We start from the raw sequence: 22,654 nt of genomic DNA on the forward strand, positions 1-22,654 counted from the left end.
TGACCCCTTATTTTTTTCTAGACCACTGGGCTTGAGACAGTTTTAGAGAAATCAGCTTCCAGGGGATATACCTCTCTGAAGGGGAAGGGGCTTCTGTGGGGAGTTCTTTAGAATTGATAGCAAAGGGAGTATTACTTTTCCCTTTTTCCTTAGCTTATCCTTTAATCAGTGCATTATGAGAATAAGCATTGAAAGCTGTGCTGTTAGTAGAACCTCTTTGTTAGTAGAAAAACGTTAGCAGTGAGACAGACTGGGAAGATGCAGTGAACTTCACTATCATGTTTTATAGGCTGAACCATAATCAGGGTGAGTTGATTTGGGATTTTTCCCAGGTTACTGACATCTTTTGGGGAAGGGGGGGGAAGAGGGGTGCTTTTCCCCCCAAAGCAGTCTTCCTGCCTATATCTCTACCCTTTTTCCTATACCTTATGGTCCTATGCTAGCCATGTGGTGTGACCACCCTTCCTTCCTTAGGCCCCTTCACCGTGGTACTGCTCTCCTGGGTCCTCCAACCACTATAGACCTTTATCTCTTTCAGGGGGTGCACAGATCCATAACTATAGACCATACTTTTGTGGCCTCTAAAAAAGTCCAGGAGACATAACTTCTGGGTAACTTAATCATTTTATTAATAATGCCAACATTTTAATAAAGGGACAGTCATTTGGTCATTTGTCTCTTAGGCCAAAGACAGTCATGGCAGGTGGGTTCATGGCTTATATGTCCATTGGAAGAGGGGTATTCCTGAGGGTGACAATCAACTCTGATTGGTTAACAGTTAATGAGAGAATGAATATTGCAATGAGGAGCTGGACCTGAATTTTGATCATGTCATTTACTTTTAAGTGAATCCCAGCCTTGGGAAATCTATTCAAAGAATCTATCCCTACCCAAACCTCAGTAGAGCACAATGGCTGCCCCATCTGGATAGAGTCTGGATAGAGGAGAAGGTTAGCACAGCCTTCAGAGATTGAGGTCTTGAAATGAGAATAAAAAAGGGGGAAATCTGAATCTGTCCAAATTATTGCTTGTTAATGATCCTTTCTCTTACTTTAGGAGTCTTGACAAGACACTTTGTAGGGATCAAGACACTTTCTGTCTTTCCATGCCACCCTTTGCTACATGGGACTGTCTTCCCATCTCACCCTTTCTCTGGGAAACCCCACTGAATCAGGTACCAATCAGGTACAAAGAATTCGTGGTTGTTACTCCTCTTCAAGGTCCATTCTTTAGGACCATTATTATAAGTGATACCGTTAAAATGAGATCTTTCTGGTACTATATTTCTAATTCCTGAGACATCGTTAAAGATTCATTCTTTTTCCAAAGCCTTCTGTGTTCCTGTTGTTATGCAAATGCCCCTGGGAAGAGTAACCCTGTGATTTTTTTTCAGTCATTTATAGATTACTATGAGTAAATTTTTTTTCTTATCCTTTCCTTAAGTAGGTATTTCAGTTTTTGCATCGGTTGGGAGCAGCAGAGTGCTAGGTAGAATTTAGGGATAGGCAATCGAAGAAGAAGGGAAAACCACATAGAAAGAGAAGTCTGGGCACACATAAGATGAGCTTCATCTGGAGCATGATTTGGTCTAGAATGAGCATAATTTAAGATCAGAAAGAGGATAGTTAGCTCTCCCCTAAAAAGATGACTTCTGCTAGAATTGGAATGTTTGCAAACAGATAGAAAGAACTTCTCATCAGCATCATCTGTTTGCAAATACCTTTGTATGACCTTCTTCAGTCTTCTACATTCCATAAACTTAAATCTAAGTGAACCCCTAAAAAGTTTCTCAAAGGAAATTTGTTTTATCCTTGAATCTAATAACTGCAATTAAAAAAGTTCATTGAACCTGTGATTTCTTTGGCTTAGGGAATTTCCACTGAGAAAAGTCATTTTACCAAAACAGGTTGGCAATTACTTTGTGACTTTTTCTTTTAGAGGGAAGCCTTCAGTATTGAGGGTTTAAAATAATTTGTCCAGTGGCACGTAGCCATTTTATGTCAGGCACAGGACTTGAACCACTTTTGAACCCCACAGATACCTTTTGTACCCTAACTACTTCATAATAAAGAATCAAACAGATATATAACACCAATTATCAAAAGTTTGAAAATTCATCAAAATATTTCTCAAAGCAAGGAATATTTTTCTCTTTTCAGCGGTTATCCTTTAACAGTTACATGATCCAGCTTCATATAGCAGGAATTACTGGGCAGATCTTTTCTGTCCCTTTGCAAAATAGTATGCTAAAATTGTATCATTACCTAGCATTTGTATGGTACTTTAAGGTTTGCATCATGGTTGTTTCGTCATTTTTCAGTTGTCTACACTGTGACCCCATTTGGGATTTTCTTTTTTTTTTTTTTTTTTTTTTTCTGAAAATGTCTGTTTTATATTTTTTTTTTTATTTTTTTTTTTTTATTAAATTTATTTATTTAACTTTTAACATTCATTTTCACAAAATTTTGGGTTACAAATTTTCTCCCCTTTTATCCCCTCCCCCCCCAAACACCAAGCATTCTAATTGCCCCTATGACCAATCTGCTCTCTCTTCTATCATCCCTCTCTGCCCTTGTCTCCATCTTCTCTTTTGTCCTGTAGGGGCAGATAGCTTTCTATACCTCTTTACCTGTATTTCTTATTTCCTAGTGGCAAGAACATTACTCGACAGTTGATCCTAACACTTTGAGTTCCAACTTCTCTTCCTCCCTCCCTCCCCACCCCTTCCCTTTGGAAGGCAAGCAATTCAATATAGGCCATATCTGTGTAGTTTTGCAAATGACTTCCATAATAGTTGTGTTGTATAGGACTAACTATATTTCCCTCCATCCTATCCTGTCCCCCATTACTTCTATTCTCTTTTGATCCTATCCCTCCCCATGAGTGTCGACCTCGAATTGCACTCTCCTCCTCATGCCCTGCCTTCTATCATCCCCCCCACCCTGCTTGTTCCCTTATCCCCCACTTTCCTGTATTGTGAGATAGGTTTTCCTACCAAAATGAGTGTGCACTTTATTCTTTTCTTTAGTGGAATGTGATGAGAGTAGACTTCATGTTTTTCCCTCACCTCCCCTCTTTATCCCTCCACTAATGAGTCTTTTGATTGCCTCTTTTATGAGAGATAATTTGCCCCATTCAATTTCTCCCTTTCTCTTCCCAATATTTTTCTCTCTCACTGCTTGATTTCATTTTGTTTTAAAGATATGATCCCAACCTATTCAATTCACTCTGTGCACTCTGTCTCTATGTATGTGAGCGTGTGTGCATGTGTAATCCCACCCAGTACCCAGATACTGAAATGTTTCAAGAGTTACAAATATTGTCTTTCCATGTAGGAATGTAAACAGTTCAGCTTTAGTAAGTGCCTTATGACTTCACTTTGCTGTTCACCTTTTCATGGTTCTCTTCATTCTTGTGTTTGAAAGTCAAATTTTCTTTTCAGCTCTGGTCTTTTCATCAAGAATACTTGAAAATCCTCTATTTCATTGAAAGACCATTTTTTCCCCTGAAGTATTATAGTCAGTTTTGCTGGGTAGGTGATTCTTGGTTTTAGTCCTAGTTCCTTTGACTTCTGGAATATACTGTTCCATGCCCTTCGATCCCTTAATGTAGAGGCTGCTAGATCTTGTGTTATCCTGATTGTATTTCCACAATACTTGAACTGTTTCTCTCTAGCTGCCTGCAGTATTTTCTCCTTGACCTGGGAACTCTGGAATTTGGCCACAATGTTCCTAGGAGTTTCTCTTTTTGGATCTCTTTCAGGCGGTGTTCTGTGGATTCCTTGAATATTTATTTTGCCCTCTGGTTCTAGAATCTCAGGGCAGTTTTCCTTGATAATTTCATGAAGGATGATGTCTAGGCTCTTCTTTTGATCGTGGCTTTCAGGTAGTCCCATAATTTTTAAATTGTCTCTCCTGGATCTATTTTCCAGGTCTGTTGTTTTTCCAATGAGATATTTCACATTATCTTCCATTTTTCCATTCTTCTCTCTTTGTTCTGTGATTTCTTGGTTTTGCATAAAGTCATTAGCCTCCATCTGTGCCATTCTAATTTTGAAAGAACTATTTTCTTCAGTGAGCTTTTGAATCTCCTTTTCCATTTGGCTAATTCTGCTTTTGAAAGCATTCTTCTCCTCATTGGCTTTTTGAACCTCTTTTGCCAATTGAGTTTGGCTAGTTTTTAAGGTGTTAATTTCTTCAACATTTTTTTGGGTCTCCCTTAGCAGGGAGCTGATCTGCTGTTCATGCTTTGACTTCATGTCTCTCATTTCTCTTCCCAGCTTTTCCTCCACCTCTCTAACTTGATTTTCAAAATTCTTTTTGAGCTCTTCCATGGCCTGAGCCCATTGTGTGGGCTGGGACACAGAAGCCTTGATTTCTGTGTCTTTGCCTGATGGTAAGCATTGTTCTTCCTCATCAGAAAGGAAGGGAGGAAATGCCTGTTCGCCAAGAAAGTAACCTTCTATAGTCTTATTTCTTTTCCCTTTTCTGGGCATTTTCCCAGCCGGTGACTTGACCTCTGAATATTTTCCTCACACCCACCTCACCTCCTGATCCTCCCAGCCCGTGTTTGTGGTCTGAGATTCAAATGCTGCTTCCAGCCTCAGGGCTTTTGGCGGGGGCAGGGCTGCTATTCAGTATGAGATTATGATCTGGTGCTGAGATCAGGGCGGGGCCACCTCTCAGGCTCAGTTCCCTCAGGGGGTTTATGCGCAGACCTTCCGCAATGGATTCAGGCTCCCGCCTGCTTGGGGAGCCCCTGTCTGCAGCCGCCTCTTAGCTTCTACCTCCCGGGGGGGGCCTGAATTATGGGGGCACCCCACTCCCCTCTCGACCCGCCAAAGAGACTCTCTCACCCACCCCTGTCACCTGTGGGTGGAGGGACTTGTGCAGCCGCTGGAGATCCCGTCCCTGAAGCCTGCTCGGATCTGTTTCTCTCGGTGCCGCAGCCGTGGCCGCAGCAGGGCTGGGCTGGGCTTTGTGTCTGCAGCGCGACGGACCTTTTGCGAGAGGTTTGCAGATCCCTCTGTGGGTGGAGGGACCCGCGTGGCCGCTGGAGATCCTGTCTGTGAAGCCTGCTCGGATCTTTTCCTCTCGGTGCCGCGGCCACGGCAGGGCTGCACTCAGCTCCCAGTCCCGGTGCCCAGTCCGCAGCGCGAAGGACCCCCCCGCGAGAGGTTTGCAGGTCTCTCTGGAACAGAAATCTCCCTCGCTCCAATGTTCCGTGGCCTCTGGGTGCGGAATTCGCCGTGAGTTACTTCCCTGTAGCCATTCTATGGGTTGTGGGTTCAGAGCTATGTGTATGTGCGTCTTTCTACTCCGCCATCTTGGCTCCGCCCCCCCATTTGGGATTTTCTTGACAAAAATGCTGGAGTGGTTTGCTGTTTCCTTCTCCAGCTCATTTTATAGATGAGGAAACTGAGACCAACAGGGTTAAGTGACTTGCCCAGGGCCACGTGGCTAGTAAGTATCTGAAGCCGCATTTGAACTCAGGTCTTCCTCACTCTAGACCTGTAGCTCCATCCACTGCTCTATCCACCTACCTTCCCTAAGGTTTGCGTAGCAATTTGCAAATTTTATCTGATCCTTATGACAACATTGGAAGGTAGGTGCTTTAATTATCCCCATTTTACAGATGAGGAAATTGAGGCACACAGTTTACATGACTTGCTCATGACTCACTAATGTCTGAGGCCAGATTTGAGCTTAGATATTCCTAACTCCCAAGTCCATCCACTGTTGCCATCTAGCATTTCAAATGTGGATGAGGTTCTGTAGCCCTGGGAGGACTAATTGGCTTCTTTGCAAATGGGTACTTTTCTGAAAATGGATTATAATGTACACTTATATAAAAATAAATTCACATCTGTATTTTCAGTATTGGATCGGCTGAGAGCCTAGATACCTTAATCATAGAGTAATTGGAGATAAGGTAATAGAATTGTTATACCTTATTGGATTTTCTTGGTCATGATGTATTAACTACTCTATAAATTTTTAAAATGGGTTTTAAAAGTTATTCAGATCATTAGATTGAAAAATAGTTTCTTAATAGAGCATTAAGATCTCTGACTTCTCATTATTAGAGAGAGGCAGCTTGGTACTGTGGGGTGAAAAACAATGGATTCAGGATCAGAGGTCCTGGTTTTAAATCCTAGCTCTGACATGTATAACCCATGTTTGTTTCCATGAACAAATACCTGTTTCTCATCTTATCTGTCTCTTGTTGGGAATGGAAAGAGGAACAAAGCCCTCATAACAAAAATGCACAGGCAAGCAAAAATTACCATATTGACCTGGTTCAAAAAATATCTGCATTCTGCACTGAAGGGACTATTCTGTGGCAGATAGCTTTTCCCTATGCTTCTTCAGACTGGTGGTTTGCAGAGAAGGATTGTAGCTGGGCTGGAGAAAGCATAGTACTTCAAGAATGTCATTGGAGAACTTGGAGGCACAGGACTTGAGTCCTGCTTGGCTCTGACACTTAACTCCCTGCATGACCTTGAGCAGATCACTTGTCCTGTTCTGGGCCACAGCTCATCCTCTGTCAAATGAGGGAGTTGGATTGGGTGACTTCTCAAGGTCCCTCCAGCTCTTCATCTCTCTCTCTGTGTCTCCATCTTTCTCTTTCTGTCTCTCTCTCACTCTCTCTGTCCTCCCTCTCACCTTCTTCCTCTCTTTCTCCTACCTTTTCCACCTCTCTCTGTCTCCCTCTTCCCTCATCTCTCTGTCTCCCTTGGCATCTCCATCTTCCCCTTTTTTCCATGTCTTCCTCTTCCTTTCTCCCTCTTTCTTCCCTTCTCCCTTTTTCTCTCTCTCCGTTACTCTTTCCTGCATCTTTTTTCCTTCTCCTTTCTCCCTCTTTCCTTCTTCCATTTTTCTTTTTCTCTTTCTCCCTTCTTATATGCCTTCCTATCATTTGATTTCTTCCCCTGCCCCTACATAACCCTGCCTTATCTTTGAAAAAAATAAGAAGCACAGAAACCAATCAGTATCTTTGCTGTTAAAAAAATTAACATTGATGATGAAGAAACAAAGTAAGCTGTCAGCATTGTTGTTATTGACACAGAGGGTGAGGTAAGAGGCACTGTACAGCTGAAGAGAAATGTAACAATATATTCTTGGATTCTGAAGATTTAAAGCTGGAAAGGATCTTATAGAGCTTCTGGTCCAGCTGTTACATTTGACAGAGGAAGAAACAAGCCTGGAGAAGTTAAATGGCTCCTCTAAGACCACAGACCATGAGTGACTAACGTGGCTAGGAGTTGAATTTAGATCCTCTAGTTCTCAGTCTAGGATTCTATTATCCAGACATATCTTTTATATTTTAGTTTTCTTTATATTCATTAAGTGTACAAAGTAGTAGTGTCTTTTACTTTACCTTCAGTATTCATTGATTTTTATTTAGTGCCTTCAGTATACTATATGCTATAGAATCAGGAAAAACAGACATACTCTAGGTCCTGAATCTGCCAGTTAATATGCGATCCCCAGTTTGACTGGAGCCTTAGTTTCCTCATCTGTAAAGTGGGATACTTGTGCTACACACCTGACAAGGTCCGATGATATAATCAGGTATGTCCTTTAGTCACCAAACAGGTATTAGGAGTGTATTACTTGTTTAGCATGGTGCTAAGTGCCATGTAAAAACACAGTCCTTACCCTCAAAGAGCTCCCCTTCTAATTGGGGAGACAGCATACGGACAACTGAGTACATAGGAGATGTATCCCGTATAGGATGGAGGTAATCTCAGACGAATACATTAGCAGTGAGGGGGACCGAGAAGGGTCTTGTGCAGAAGGCGAGGTCTGAGCTGAGTCTTGTAGGCAGGAATATGGATGTATAGATTGTTTTGCAACTGTAAAAACGAGTTATGAGTATGATCTATAATAAACATAGCTGATATTTACACAATGTTTTTTTGTGAGAGGCAACATAATAGAGTTAAAAGAATGTTAGCATTTTTTTTTTTCAGATTTTACCTCTGATGTTTAGTAACTAACTGTGTGACCATAGGCAAGTCACTGCCTCAGTTTTTGCATCTATGAAGTGGACATAACAATATCTCTAGTACTCACCTCCCAGGATGGTTGTAAGGCTCTAGTGAGATACCTTTAACAAGCTATAGAAATGTAGCTGTTATGATTTGTGTCAAGTAGAAAAAATAAAAAACCAGGCATGGCAGGTTTGAAAGGCATATGATATCTCCTTCTAAATCAAACATGAGAAACATTACTTTCTGGGGAAAAAAAGTGAGGCCCATTGATAATGAACTCATGTTTCTGGCATTTATAAATCTCTTGGAACCTTGTTACAGCTGTCTCTAGAGAGCTTGCTTTGAGACTACTTCCTAAGTTAAACCACCATACACACACATCTACATATACACACATATGTATGTGTGTATATGTATATATGTATATATATATAAAAACCACCATATAAATGAGTTTTGGCATTGAGAAAAGTAAACTAAGGGATGAGGTAGGGAACATGAGAGCTTCCTTTAAGTATCTGAAGGGCTGTCTTATGGAAATGGAGGAGGTTTGTTTTGTTTGGCCCCAGAGGACAGAATTTGGAATTCTCGATATAAGGAAATCCTTAAATAATAATAAAGATAATGATACTTAACATTTCTATAGCTAGATATTGTTGTTATTATTACTTTAATGTTAACTTATTTGATCCTTATAACCACCCTATATGAGCTGCTATTATGATCCCCATTTTATAGATGGTAAAACTGAGGCACAGAGGGGGTAAACGGCTTTCCCAGCGTCGCACTGCCCAGTAAGGATCAGACGCAGGATCTGAAATCAGTACTTCCTGATTCCAAGTGTAGCGCTGCATCAGAAATGCCCTTTAGCTTCCTCTTTGGAGTAATTTGAAAGTGAAATGGGGAGCCGTGGAAGGCGGTATGTTCATTCTCATTGGAGTCTTCAGGGATGACCACCTGGTTGGAGAGGACATTTTTTCTCAAGAGTGGATTGGACCAGATAAATTACTGAGGTTTCTTCCAGTTCTGAAATTCTGTGATTCTTTGATATTACTTTAACCAGTCCTGCCATGGTTCAAGATAGACTTATCTGACTAAATACTGCTCTGTATAGTAAATAGTCATCAGATTATAAAGCCTGAGCAAGGCCATCTTGTTCAACCCCCTAATTTTACAGATAGGGAAACTGAGGCCCAGGAATGTTAGATCACTTACACTTAGTTACAGAGGTAATATGTTTCACAGGTAGGATTTGAGCTCAGGTCCTATGACTTGAGTCAGTGCTCTTTCTACGCTATCATATATATATGTATGCATGTGTATATATACATATGTACACGTACATACATACACACACATATATACACATACATGCACACATCACACACATACATACATACGTACATTATATATATATATATATATATATATATATAGTGAGATTCTATTGAATCATCTTTCAATAGAAAAGCTATTTCTCAGGGTCAGTAAGATAAATTCCTTATCCCCAGGGTTTCTGTGGCTCCTGGATAAGTATAATTCCTATTTTTTTGCAAGGTGTGAAGGTTTAAGGAAGTGATATTTTCAAAGTGAGCATTTCCATTTGGTTGGAAAATGGAATTTTCACATGTGTCCAAATGTCTCTCTTCTCAGCAGTGTTTGAGTAATGTAGGCGTCATCTAATTTGGGTGAGGATCTTTGAGAATTGCAGGAAGAGTTATTGGTTTTTGTTCTTTTTTTCTCTTAAAAAAATTTATATTCCCGTTCCCCCCCCCCCCCCGCCCCAGCTTTTAGAGTGTTATATACCTCCTGAATTGGCTGCTTTCAAAACTGTCACTTTGACATGCCAAAATAGAGTTCCATTTGGCTTCCAAGAGTGGCATAGGAAATTCACAAGACTCCATAATTATTCATAGAATCTTGAGATGGAGGCAGCAAAATGCGCCTAACACATCCTTGATAAGAGTCATGCCGATTAGACTGGCTTGCACCCAGGAAGATAAAACCTGCTGGGGAGGTGAATGTCTTTTGTGAGTGTCTGGGGAACAAGTGGCTGCTGGCTTCTATTCCATTTCCCTCCCCATTAGTATCAGCCTTCATTCTAAAGAAAGGCCTATGCTAACTGGTGACTTGTCCTGAGAGGGCCAGCTGCACTATCCCTTCCTTACCACCTTTGCTGATAGGATGTGGAAGGACTTTCCAGAACTACTGTTGCTTCCCCTTTAGTGACAGAGATAGATCTGGACATTCAAAAAGATAAACTGCCTCAGAACTTTTAGCCTTTGCTGTCATCTTTCTAATCTCATGTTCATGAACCAACCATCGATTGTGTAGGAGAGTACTACATGAACCAGAGAAACTCTGTGTTATAGTGGAAGCAAGGTTAAGAATTCAGCATTTTTGTAGTGCTTGGCATTTTCCTGCCTGGACCTGGGCTAAACCCTGGGGAAACAAATACAAGCAAAAAGGAAGGTAGTCCTTGACCTCAAGCAGCTTACTCAAATGGGGGAATACAGCCTATGAAAGGGAGCTGCATGTGCAGGGAAGAGTGAGGTGGACATGTAAGGAGCATGGGGAATGAAAGCCAGCCTGGGCCCCTGCACAAGTGGATTCCTCATGAAGAACTCCCCAACTGGCACTGATTTGGTGTCAGAGGATCTGAGTTCAAATCCTGACTCTACCACTAATTATTAGCGTAACTGATTAAGTCACTTCATTTTTCTAGTCTTTAGTTTCCGTATCAGAAAAGTGAGAGGATTATACTAGATGAGCTTTAATTTCCCTTTTAGCTCCAAATATACGTCTCTATGAACCTGGGTATTTTTTTTTAGAATCAGGTTTTTTTTTTTGTACTAGTTGACATATTTTATTTTTATATTACAGACATTTCCAGATTAACCCCCACTCTTCTTTTTCATAACAAAGTAAAAATTTAAGCAAAACAATTGAGTAACCTCCTCTGAAAGTATATACAACACACCCACACCTATGGTACCCTGCCTCTCTATTTTTAAGTATCTTTTTAATTAAGAGAAATGTATTTTCTCTCTTTCCCCATTCCATTTAACCAGTAGAGAAAAGAAAAATGCATATGTACAAACAAGATATAAACAGGATAAATTGTGAATTATCTCAAAGAGAAGGCACTAGCGTTAAAGGGATACAGAAAAGCCTTCTTATAGAAGGTGGGATTTTAGCTGCAACCTGGGGGAAGCCAGGGAGGGTTAGAGGCACAGATGAAGAAGGAGAGTGAGTAGGCCAGAATCTGTTGTTCTTGTTCAGTCATTTTAGTCGTATCTGACTCACCATCACCCCATTTGGGGTTTTCTTGGCAGAGATGCTGGAGGGATTGGCCATTTCCTTCTCCAGCTCATTTTACAGATGAGGAAACTGAGGCAAACAGGGTTAAGTGACTTGCCTAAGGGTCGTCTAGCTAGTAACTGTCTGAGGCCAGACTGAAACTCAGGTTTTCCTGAGTCCAGGCCCAGCATTCTATCCAATGTGCTACCAAACTGCTGTCAGATAAGGGTTCCTGCACTATGGAATACATACAACAGTATAAGGTGCAAGAAGAATGAAAAGGTTAAGAAAGGGATAGATAGATAGATAGATAGATAGATAGATAGATAGATAGATAGATGTTCATAGCATGGTTTTTTTTGGTAGGATGCTTGCCTCTTTTGCCTTAATTCTTATCTGGCTCATAACTACGGAATGCATATTGCCTCAGACAAACTCAGACTTGGGAAAGACCTAGCTTAAGAAGGCCAAGGTCTCCCATTGCATCCAGGGCCATCTGCAGTCGTCCTGACCTATGTTTTGTCACTGGACTCAGATGTCCCTGGAGGAGAAAGTGAGACTGATGACTTTGCACAACTCTGCCTCACCACCCTCCTGATTTCATTGGTCCTCTTGGAGAGCAAAGGCTGAAACACGACAACAAATCCCCACCTTTGACAAGCAGGCATTTCTGGTTCACCTCAATGCCAGTGCCTTTCCTCTGAGGTTGTTTCCAGTTGTTGATGTCAGCATTTTGTTTGCGTGTTGTTTCTTCCTTTAGGACCATGGGGATTATTGTTTGCCTTTCTTTGAATCCTCAGTGTTTAGCACAGTTTAGCACGTGGTAGACACCTAATAAATAATTGTTGACTTAATTTAAAAGACTCAGAATAAGTTTTACGGTGCTTTTAGTGCACCTTCTTTGTAGGATTTATGAGAAGATATGGACAAGAATGACAGGATGACTAGGTTATAGTCTGCACTGGTGAAGGAATCAGTCAACAGGCATTTATTAAATACCTGCTGTATGCAGTATTATGCTTAGATGCTGGTGATACAGATAAAAAGAATGAAACGAAACTTCTTTTACTTCTTTTATGTATATGTATGTGTCTATATATAAGTATATATGGAAAATAACATAAATGTATGTGGGCATGTGTCTATGTGAGTATGTGTATACATACACACATACACCCACAACCCACCTTTTTCTCTAAACTACTTAGTACTTATTTTAAATATATATGTATTTAAACATACATATTTTTCATATACTTAGGTAAATGTGTGTTATGTATATATGTACATGTCTATATGTACATTATACATGTATGTGTGTACATACACGCACTATATATACACATACATGCATGCATGTGTGTGTATGTATGTATCTTAGGAAGATTCTGAAGATCACCTGGGGGGATAAGGTACCAAACACTGAGATCCTTACTCAAACTAAAATGCCAAGCATTCACACTCTGCTTCCGAGAGCACAACTCTGATAGGTTGGCTGTGTTGTTCGAGTGCCAAACATACACTTGCCAAAAAGACTATTCTGTGGAGAACTCACATAGGACAAGCGTTCACATGGTGGTCAGAAGAAGTGATACAAGGACACTCTTAAGGTCTTTCTCAAGAACTTTGTGTGACATGGGAGACACTGTCACAGGACTGCTCAGCATGGCATGCCACATCAGAGGAGGTGCTGTGTTCTATAAGCAAAGCAGAATTGAAACAGCTCAAAGGAAATAAAGGATACTCAGATTTAGAGAATCCACCCCAAGTGAGACTATTTGTGCTGGACTTGTGATAGAGCAGCATTCTGAGCTTGTATTGGTCTGATCAGCCACAATCAGACACATTGAAACTTGACTCTAGCACAGTGATGTCATTTTGGTCCTCTTTGAGAGCAAAAGACAACAACCAACCAACCAAGTATGTATGTATAGAAAGTAAGCACTACGTTTAGAGAGCAAGGTGACACAGTGGGTTGAGGATCAGGCCTGGAGTCAGGAAGACTCATCTTCATGAGTTCAAATCTGACCTCAGACAGTTAATAGCTGTGTGATCCTAGGAAAGTCACTTAACCTTGTTTGCCTCTGTTTCCTCATCTGTAAAATGAGCTGGAGAAGGAAATGACAAACCAGTCCAGTATCTTTGCCAAGAAAAGCCCAAATGGGGTTAAGAAGAATCGATCACAGCCGAACAACTGCAACAAAGTTTAAGGAGGGTGTACGTTAGCAACTGGAGTAGGATGAGAGGAATGGATCAGGAAAGGCTACATGTAGAGAATAGGTTTTGAGCTGTATCTTGAGAACGAAGAAGACTTCCATAAGATGAAAGATGACGAGGGAGTGTGTTCCAGAAATGAGGGGCAGCCAGTGTAAAGGCATGGAAATGATAAGAAGAGAAGGATAGTTTGGGCTGGAGGGAGAATGTATTACAGTAAGCCTGGAAATATAGATTGAGTCCATGACTTTAAAAGCTAAACAGAGAAGTTTATATTTTATTCTAAAGGCAATTAATAGGAAAAGGCACCAGAGTTTATTAAGTAGGGGATTGATATGATCATAGCCTCACTTAAGGGAAAAATCCTCAACATTTTGGCAGCAATCTATATAGCACAGATTGGAACGGATTGAGATTTGAGTCAGGAGCCTGTTCCAATAGATTAGAAAAGAGATAATGGCATATTTTAGATCTAATCTAAAAGCCTTGCCTCAGATCTCAAATCCTTGGGTGTATCAAAATATCATGTTTCCTCTCTTTTTCCTCCTTTACAACAAATCTGAGAACTGAATTAAAATTTGCTTGAGAATCACTTAACATTAGAATGGCTATGCCATTAGCATCCCCATTTAAAATTCCTTCATGAGACTGGTACAGTAGAAAAGAATTCTTAAGTTTGGAATTAAATCCTGCTGAATCACTCCATTTCTTTGGGTCTTAGTTTCCTCATCTGGAAAATGAAGGGCTTAGCCTACCTGACCTATAAGGTCCCCTCTGACTCTGACAATCCCATGATTTTATATTGTCAAGCAGGAATGACAAGTCATTTGGGAGAGAGAGCTCCTTCATGTTCAGACGTTCTTTTCTGGGCTGAGGTAAATAGGGTGTGAAGTTAATGCCATGCCATGATTGGAATTAAAGTAAACTGAGACACAAAATTCTGAGCATGTTCAATTTATTTGTAAGTCTGGTAGTTACCAATAAAAGGGGTTCCTCAGCTCCCAAGCAAGTCAAAAGACCCCAAATCAGGGCAGAGATCATGTTTATAGATAAAAGGAGGAGAATTAAAAAAAAAAATAGAGCATCATCATAGCTGGGGAAAACAATATGATTGGTTGTTAAACTTGTAGTGTCACAGGAAAGAGGAATAATATGATTGGCTGGAAGTTGGGAATGAGCGGGGCTACCAATAGCCCCTCCTTCCATCCTATCACTAAGAAATGTTTACTATTTGAGTCTACGTGCAAGGACAGGTGACAATAGTGGACCAGAATTCCTTGGATAACAAACCAGGCCTCCTGGCGTCTACCTGCATCCTTCAAGGATAACAGATTTCCTTGAGACAAGTATAAAACAGTGAATAACAGGAGAACTGAACTTCTAAACTTAACGCAGAGACAATGCGTGATTTATAGGAAAGCTGAATTTCCAAACTTAACTCTGAGATAAATGAAACATGACTTAGGCAGTTAAAAAGTGCCAGCTGCGATACAGAATGAAATCAGTAACAAAATGGAATCAGTTACAAAAATGGAGATAATATCGATTTAATTGTCTTAACTGTGATGACGATGACGACTAGGAGCTGACATTTATATAGTATTTCAATATTTGCAAAAGCGCTTGACAAGCATTTTCTTACTTAATTCTCAAACCACCCTGTGAAGTGGGTACTGTTTTTATCCCCCTTCTACAGATGAGTAAATTGAGGCTGAAAGATGTTAACTGATTGGCCCAGGTGTCTAAGGTGGCATTGGAAGTCAGCTCTTTGTGACTCCCAAGTCCAGTGTCCTTCCTGTTTTGCGAATTTCTCATTTGCCCCAGTGCCACAGCTGTATTGCCATAGCAAAAGGGCTTGGCCGAACTGTGCCAGCATTGGTAAAAAGTGAGGAAAATACTGCTTATTTTCCAGAGATAATTTGAAATAGCTGTAAAGGATGTTTTTTCTGGGTAATTTAATTATTTTATTAATAATGCCACCATTTTAATAAAAAGACGATCATTTGGCTGTTTCTCTCTTAGACCAAAGATAATCATGGTGGCAGGCTCACAGGTTCTATGCCTTTTTGGAAGAGAAGGGTTCCCGAGGGTGGCAGTCAGCTTTGATTGGCTAACAGTTGCTGAGAGACTGAACATTACAATGAGTTGCTGGACCTGAACTTAGATTATTTCATTTACTTCTAAGTTAGCCCCAGCCTTTGTTATTTAGCTCCAGAATTTATCCCCACCCAAACACAGTAGTTGCCCCACTTGAGTGGGGTCTGGATCAAGGAGTAGGTAACTCAGCCTTCAGAGACTGAGGTCATAAAATGAGGATAAAAGAAAAAGGGAGAAATCTGAATCTCCCCAAGTCATTGGTTATTAATCATCATTTTTTTCATTCCCCCATTTGATTCTGTTGAGAGGCAGAGCCTCCTCAGTGAATCACTAACGTATGATAAACACTTCATCAAGGGTTTCTATCATTGTGAGGGGAAAAGGGGAAAGATGGCTGTCAAGGACTTCTAAAAATCCTTAGATGGGAAAGGCTCTGTAATTAAGCCTTAAGAACACTTTTTAAAAACCGTTTGGCCCACAAGTCTCTGTAGTTTACAGATACCATCCTTCATCCAATATTAATTTGTTTGTCTGTTTTCAGTGAAATAGACTGTTGTAGACTCTGTGGAGGGGCTACACAATTAAAATCCAGGTATGGGAAATGCAGCATGAGCACACAAGTTAGCCTAATGGTGTAATGTATCTGCTGGTGTAAAATCAAGGGTTTCCATAAATGCTGAGTGATTGCAGAGTAAGGGAATGATTGATCAGAGCCAGGTCAGGTCAGGGAGGGAAGGCTTCCTCAGGTTGAAAGCTATTGGAATCAGGAGAGAGCTGATTATCAATCCTGCTCTTAATATTTACTAGCAGTGAGACCATGGACAAATCACTATGGTTCCTGTATAGAATAAGCATAGTGACAGCATCTGTTTCATGGGTCTTTAGGGCTATATACATGTTAGTTAATATTATCCCTTGAAGCAATGGATTTTGTAGGAGTTAATGGACATAGGTTAGCAGAAGGGACATTCCAGTGGTAGAACAAGCTTGCCTACCTTTAGTGACTGTTTATCTGGAAATCTTTTCACCACGCCTCCCCAGAGCAGCTGCTGAAGACTTTATGGATGTGTTCACAGTTACCAAAACAAGTTTTTATTAGGCCTCTGCTAGGTGAAAGGCCCTTTGTATGGTACTGGAGATCAGGATTCAGAGGGAAATTAGATAGAGGTCTATGGAAATCAAGTTTAAAAGATCTGAGAGAAGAGATTGGTATTTCCTTTTCCCTTAAATGAACGGGGATAATAAAGGGCAGCCAGGTAGCACAGTGGTGGACCTGCAGGCAAAAAGACGCATCTACCTGAATTTAAATCTGGCCTCAGACAGTTGTGTGACCCCGAGTAGTTGACAACCCTATTTGCCTCAGTTTCCTTATCTGTAAAATGAGTTGGAGGAAATGGCAAACAACTCTAGTGTCTCTGCCCAGAAAACCCCACATGTAGTCACGAGGAGTCAGACACAATTGAAACGACTGAACAATATAACAGAGATAATAATATAATGTTTACCTCATGAGATCGCTGTGAGGAAAGCACTTGCTAAATCTGAAAGTGAAACGGAAATGTGATTTATTATGGTTAGCTTCCTTTAAGGCCCATGTTGATTTCTTAGACTTACGTATGTTTTCTTTAAAATTTTTTTCTATTGATGTATATTTGACATTACCTTCATTTCAAAATATTTCTTCTTCCTCCCCCACCAGAAAGTCATCCATTGTAACAAAGAGTAAAGAAGTGAGGGGGAAAAAACAGGTTCAGCAAAACCAACCAACACACCAAATGAGTCTAACATAATAGGTGATTTTCCACACCCACAGAATAATACCTTCTGCATATGGAAGAGGGAGGTTAATTTTTTTAATCTTTTCTTTAGGACCAAGTTTGGTCATTATAATTGCAGAGTTCAATTTCCCTTTTTTAAAAATATTATTGCTCTTTCAGTTTTCATTGTAGTAGTTATCTGTATATATTGTTTTCCCGGTTCTTATTACTTCATGTTTTGTATCAGTTCATATAAGCCTTCCCATGCTTCTCCATGTTCTTCGTATTCATTGTTTCTTTTGGCTAAATAATACTCCATCATATTGATATACAACACTTTATTTAGGTATTCCCCAATCCATGGGCAGCTACTTTGTTTCTGATTCTTTGGTCTTACAGGAAGTACTATTAATGGATTTTGGAATCTTTCTGTCTTTTCTTTAACCTCCTTGAAGGAATATGCACAGGAGTGGAATCTCTGGGTCAAAGAATATGGACATTTTAGTCACTTTCTTAACATAATTCCACGTAGGTTTACAGAACATTGGGTCTTTTTTGTTTTCAGGAATGCAAATGTAAAGTTTGTTCATTTTTGGCGTAACTACAATGATTAGCTAGGTGGTGTTGAAACAACTTTTGCCACAATATCAGTAGCTTACCATTGGGAAAGAAACACAGTTTCTTTCAGGCAGCCGTTGAGTCCTACATTGCCTTGGCAGAAGTAATTTATTAAATGTTTCGAGGTTCCACAGATGAATTATTTGCTTCCCAGGAGTGATTGGTTAATATCCAAAGGGGAGTTGACTTGCTTGGTATATTCACCAACGCAGAGTCATACCTTATTGGTTCACTGGGATATCCATAAAGGGAGGAAGAAAGCCTCATTTACACACTGGGGCATTGGTGTCAAACCTAATGTTTTTAAAATCCACAGGCAGTTGCTGGCCCCAGCCCTGGGAAGAGGGTGTGTATCATTGATGAGATTGGGAAAATGGAACTCTTCAGTCAGACTTTCATTCACGCTGTGCGTCAGACTCTCTCCAGCCCAGGGAGTGTGATCCTTGGCACGATACCCATCCCTAAAGGAAAGCCTTTGACACTTGTGGAAGAAATAAGAAACAGAAATGATGTTAAGGTGTTCAATGTAAGTATAAGCAATTCTGTGTTGTCTTTATTGTGTAAGGGGGGCTGACCTTAACAGCAAAGAGTCCAAAAATAATTTGTATCAATCTTTGGAGTGCCGTTTTACACTTAAAACTTAATATGGGTGTGTCTGACTTTCTGGGAATTCATAACATTTCTAATCAAATCATGGGGCTACAGCATGAAGACCAGACCAGAGTCAGGAGGAGTTGGAAATCTCCCGAGGTTTCTCACCCTGCCTTTTTGCCCTGCCTCTGCCCCTTGGAATATTTGATTTCCTTCAGAATTCAGCTCACATGTCACCTCCTACGTGAGTCTATTTCTGATTCCTTCAAGCAGCTAGTGTCTTTTGCTCACGCTATCTTCTGTTTATTTGCTCTCTACTTAAATGTATTCTTGATAACAGGGACTGTTTCATTTGTGTATTTGTATTTCCAGTGCCTGGCCCATAATAGGTGTTTAATAAATTTACTAAATTAACTAATAGCCCCCAGGATTGAAAACAGTGTGTATAGTGGAAAGACTGCTAGACTTAGAGTCAGAAGAGACCCAGGTTCTATACTTGTTGTTCTTCGGTCATTTCAGTCATGTCTGGCTCTTCATGGCCCCATTTGGGGTTTTCTTGGCAAAGACACTGGAGTGCTTTGCCATTTCCTTTTCCAACGCATTTTATAGATGAGGAACTAAGGCAAACAGGGTCAAGTGACTTGCCTAAGGTCACACAGCTAGTAAGTGTCTGAGGCTGTATTTGAGCTCAGGAAGATAAGTCTTCCTGACTCCAGGCCTGGGACTCTCTCCACTGAGTCACCTAGCTGCCTCACAGGTTCTGCAGGACCCCTACCAATTATAAACCTTTCATTTCTTATCTCTCTTCTACTGGAGATGACCCATTGAAAGGCTATAGTCAAAGCTTCTGCTGAGTTCTGGAGGCTGTGAGAATGGGCCTTGGATGTCTGTTGTCTGTTAACTGGATCAAATAAAGTTTGAAGAGGGGCCTTACCAGAAGGCTGCAGCCACATCCACTGCCAGAATTCGACTGGGCTATAGTGAAATGTGGTCTGCATGCATGGAAGGTGTTTCCCCCACATTGATAAAATCATGGCTCCCTCAAGTGGGGGGTTACTTTGTTTTCTATCATCTCTCCTGCTCTGCTTGGTCTCCCTCCCTTCTCCCTTATTCTGTTTGCCTTTCCATTCTTAGTTGACAATAGCTGGCTGCTGTAAAATAAAGTGATGAAGATTCAAGTTGACCATTCATCAGCCTGCTTTAAGCCGTCAGGCATGGTGTAGCTGCAGTCAGGATGGCCCCAGACCCAACCGTGGACACTCAGGAAAGCCCCAGCGTGCCATGAAGACTTAGGCCAGCCTGGGGAGGGGGAGCATATCCTTTTTGATTATACCTAAACACTCAACTTATTTCCAAAAATGATGGGATTTCAAATTATGTTTTCTTTCTAATGTTCCAGAGAGCCCAGACTCGCTGCTCTTTCTCTCATGGGGCTTCCTAAATAAGGAGTTTTTTGTGATGAATGTAGTGTTTCCAGGGAGATAGGCAGTGGGAGATGATTGGTCATAAAGACAGATTAAGTTGTCAGGAGGTCAGTAGGTACAAATTCCTAGTCTAGAAGCCTTGGGAACTGCCAGTGTTACAGTATGAAACAGGAGCGGGTAAACTAATCTAATCAGAAGGGAAATGGGGGTAGTCAGTGAATTTTTACGTCTAGAAGTTAAGGTTCCATTAAGATAATGCCAACATTTTCTCTTCTCTGGGATTAGAAATTAAGATGACACCATTATTTTTCCCTCTCTGGGATTAGGAAGTAAGACAATACCAATCTTTCCTCCTCTATGATTAGAAATTAGTCTGTGCCTACCCCTGTGTTGTTCAGTATATAATAGAAAGGCTCTGTTTTCTGCAACTATTCTTGTCCTCCTTTTGTACCTTTGGGGTCTGTGTATGTTTCCTTGTAACCGGATTGAAAATGGGATATATAATGTGACAACAAGTATTTATTAAGTCCCTACCCTGTGCCTGGCCCTGTGCTAGTGATACAAATACAATGAATGAAAAAATCTGAACTTGGAAGGTGCTTATATTATTATAATTGTGGAAAACAAGTACATATATGAGTATAACTAGAATAAAGATAAATAGAATATATTCAAAATAGTTGAACGTAAGGTAATTTAGGAGGAAGGACATTGGCAGTTGAGGGTTCAAGAAAGTTATCACGTGAAATTGCATCTTTTCTTTTTTTTTGGTGAGGTAATCAGGGTTAAATGACTTGCCCAGGTTCACACAGCTAGTAAGTGGCAAGTATCTGAAGTCAGATTTGAACTCAGGGTCTCCCTGACTCCAGAGCCAGTGCTGTATTCACTGAGCCACCTAGCTCACCCATTCAAATTGCATCTTGAAGGAGGAGAGGGATTCTCTGAGGTTGAGGTGAGGAGGGAATGCCTTAGAGGCATTGGGGATAGTCAGTGCGTAGGCATAGAAATGGATGATGGAATACTGTATGTGAAAAATAGAGAAGGTCAGTTTTGTTGGATCACAGAGAGTGACAGGAGTAATAAATTACAGTGAACTTGGGAAGGTAAATTGAGTCTAGGTTGTGAAGGAATTTAAAAGCTAAGCAGAGGAGTTTCTATTTTATCTTAGAGGCAATAGGAAGCCACTCTAGTTTATTGAGTAGGCAAGGAGAAGGGAATAAGCATTTGTTATGTATGTGTTATGTGCCAGGTACTGTGGTAAGACCTTTACAAACATTGTCATTTGATTGTCACAACAGTCCTTCCAGTAGGTGTTGCAATTATCATCCCCCATTTTACAGCTGAGAAAACTGAGGCAGATAGAAGTTAAGTGCCTTATCCAGGATCACACAGCTAGTGTCTTTAGCTGCATTTGAAGACAGATCTTCCTTACTCTAGATTCAGTGTTCCATCCACCATACCACCTAGCTTCCTAGGGAATTGACATGGTCATATCTGTGCTTTAGAAAAACCACCTTGCTAGCACTGTGGAGTTTGGACTGAGTGGAGAGAGTTGATTCAGGGAGGCCAATTAGGACATACACATAACGATATTGTTAAAAAGGATGAAGGGAACTCAGATTTGGACTATACATATATACACACACATGCACATATACACATTTGTACATTATACATATGTGTATACATGCATACATATATACATATAGATGTACAATAAATGTACATATATATGTACACACATACATGTGTGTATACACATTTGTATGTGTGCATGCATGTATGTGTGTGTATATATACTTACATGAAAAATAAGAAAGACTTGGCAGAGCTAGGACCAGAATCCTCATTCCTGGTGCCATGTTCCTTCAAAGTAGGCCCCACTTAACTAAAATATGTATGGTATCTTGTAGTTTTCAACTCAAGAAATACAGGTTTTAGTCCCAGCTCTGCTACCAACACATTCTGGGACCCTGAGCATATTCTTTCTTCTCTTTCGACCTCACTTCTCTTAACTCTCAAGTTTTAGGGAGAATCTTTGAAAATAATTTGTCCGGTCTTTTTTGGTACCCTAACTAGATCCTGGACAATAAGAGTTCTCTAAATCTAGTTTTAAAAATATAATAACAGCAACAATTACGATAATATTATATATGTAATCTAATATACATGATATATAATTATATACTATAATAGCTATGATAATGAGAACTAGCACATAGTGCTGATACTCTTATAATTCTGCGTTATATTTATTAATATTCAACAGTAATAGCTAACATATAGCATTTTAAGGTTTGCAAAATGCTTTACAAAGTTACTCAATTTTATCCCTAGGAAGTAGGTCCTATTATTATCCCCCTTTTACAGGTGAGGAAAATGAGGCCTAGGGAGGTAACCTGTCCAGAGTCACCTAGCTAATGAATGTTTGAGTCTAGGTTTGAGCTTGTGTCTTTCTAGCTCCAGGTCTAGCACCATGTTACCTAGTCTAAACAAGCTTTTCATTTTATTGGGGATACAACATAAACAGATACATCCAGACAAAAAAAAAATGACTTCAGAACCAAGGAAAACTATGTTCAGATCCAGGCTTTGAGCACATCCCATAAGCTCTCAGTGCTCTGGCCAGTTCTCTAAGGCTCTCAGTTGAAGACAAG

At 40.4% G+C, this 22,654-nt stretch overlaps 1 protein-coding gene across 1 annotated transcript in view; it reads left to right on the forward strand.

Moving 5' to 3' along the window:
* Positions 1–22,654, forward strand: part of NTPCR (nucleoside-triphosphatase, cancer-related) — a 39,266-nt gene that overhangs the window by 12,445 nt on the left and 4,167 nt on the right. The window contains exon 4 of the mRNA XM_072647500.1: positions 18,299–18,508. Within this exon, the coding sequence (XP_072503601.1) occupies positions 18,299–18,508 (210 nt within the window). The remainder of the gene's footprint in view (positions 1–18,298; positions 18,509–22,654) is intronic.

Source organism: Notamacropus eugenii, chromosome 2, assembly GCF_028372415.1.
Source record: "Notamacropus eugenii isolate mMacEug1 chromosome 2, mMacEug1.pri_v2, whole genome shotgun sequence".
Lineage (NCBI taxonomy): Eukaryota > Metazoa > Chordata > Mammalia > Diprotodontia > Macropodidae > Notamacropus > Notamacropus eugenii.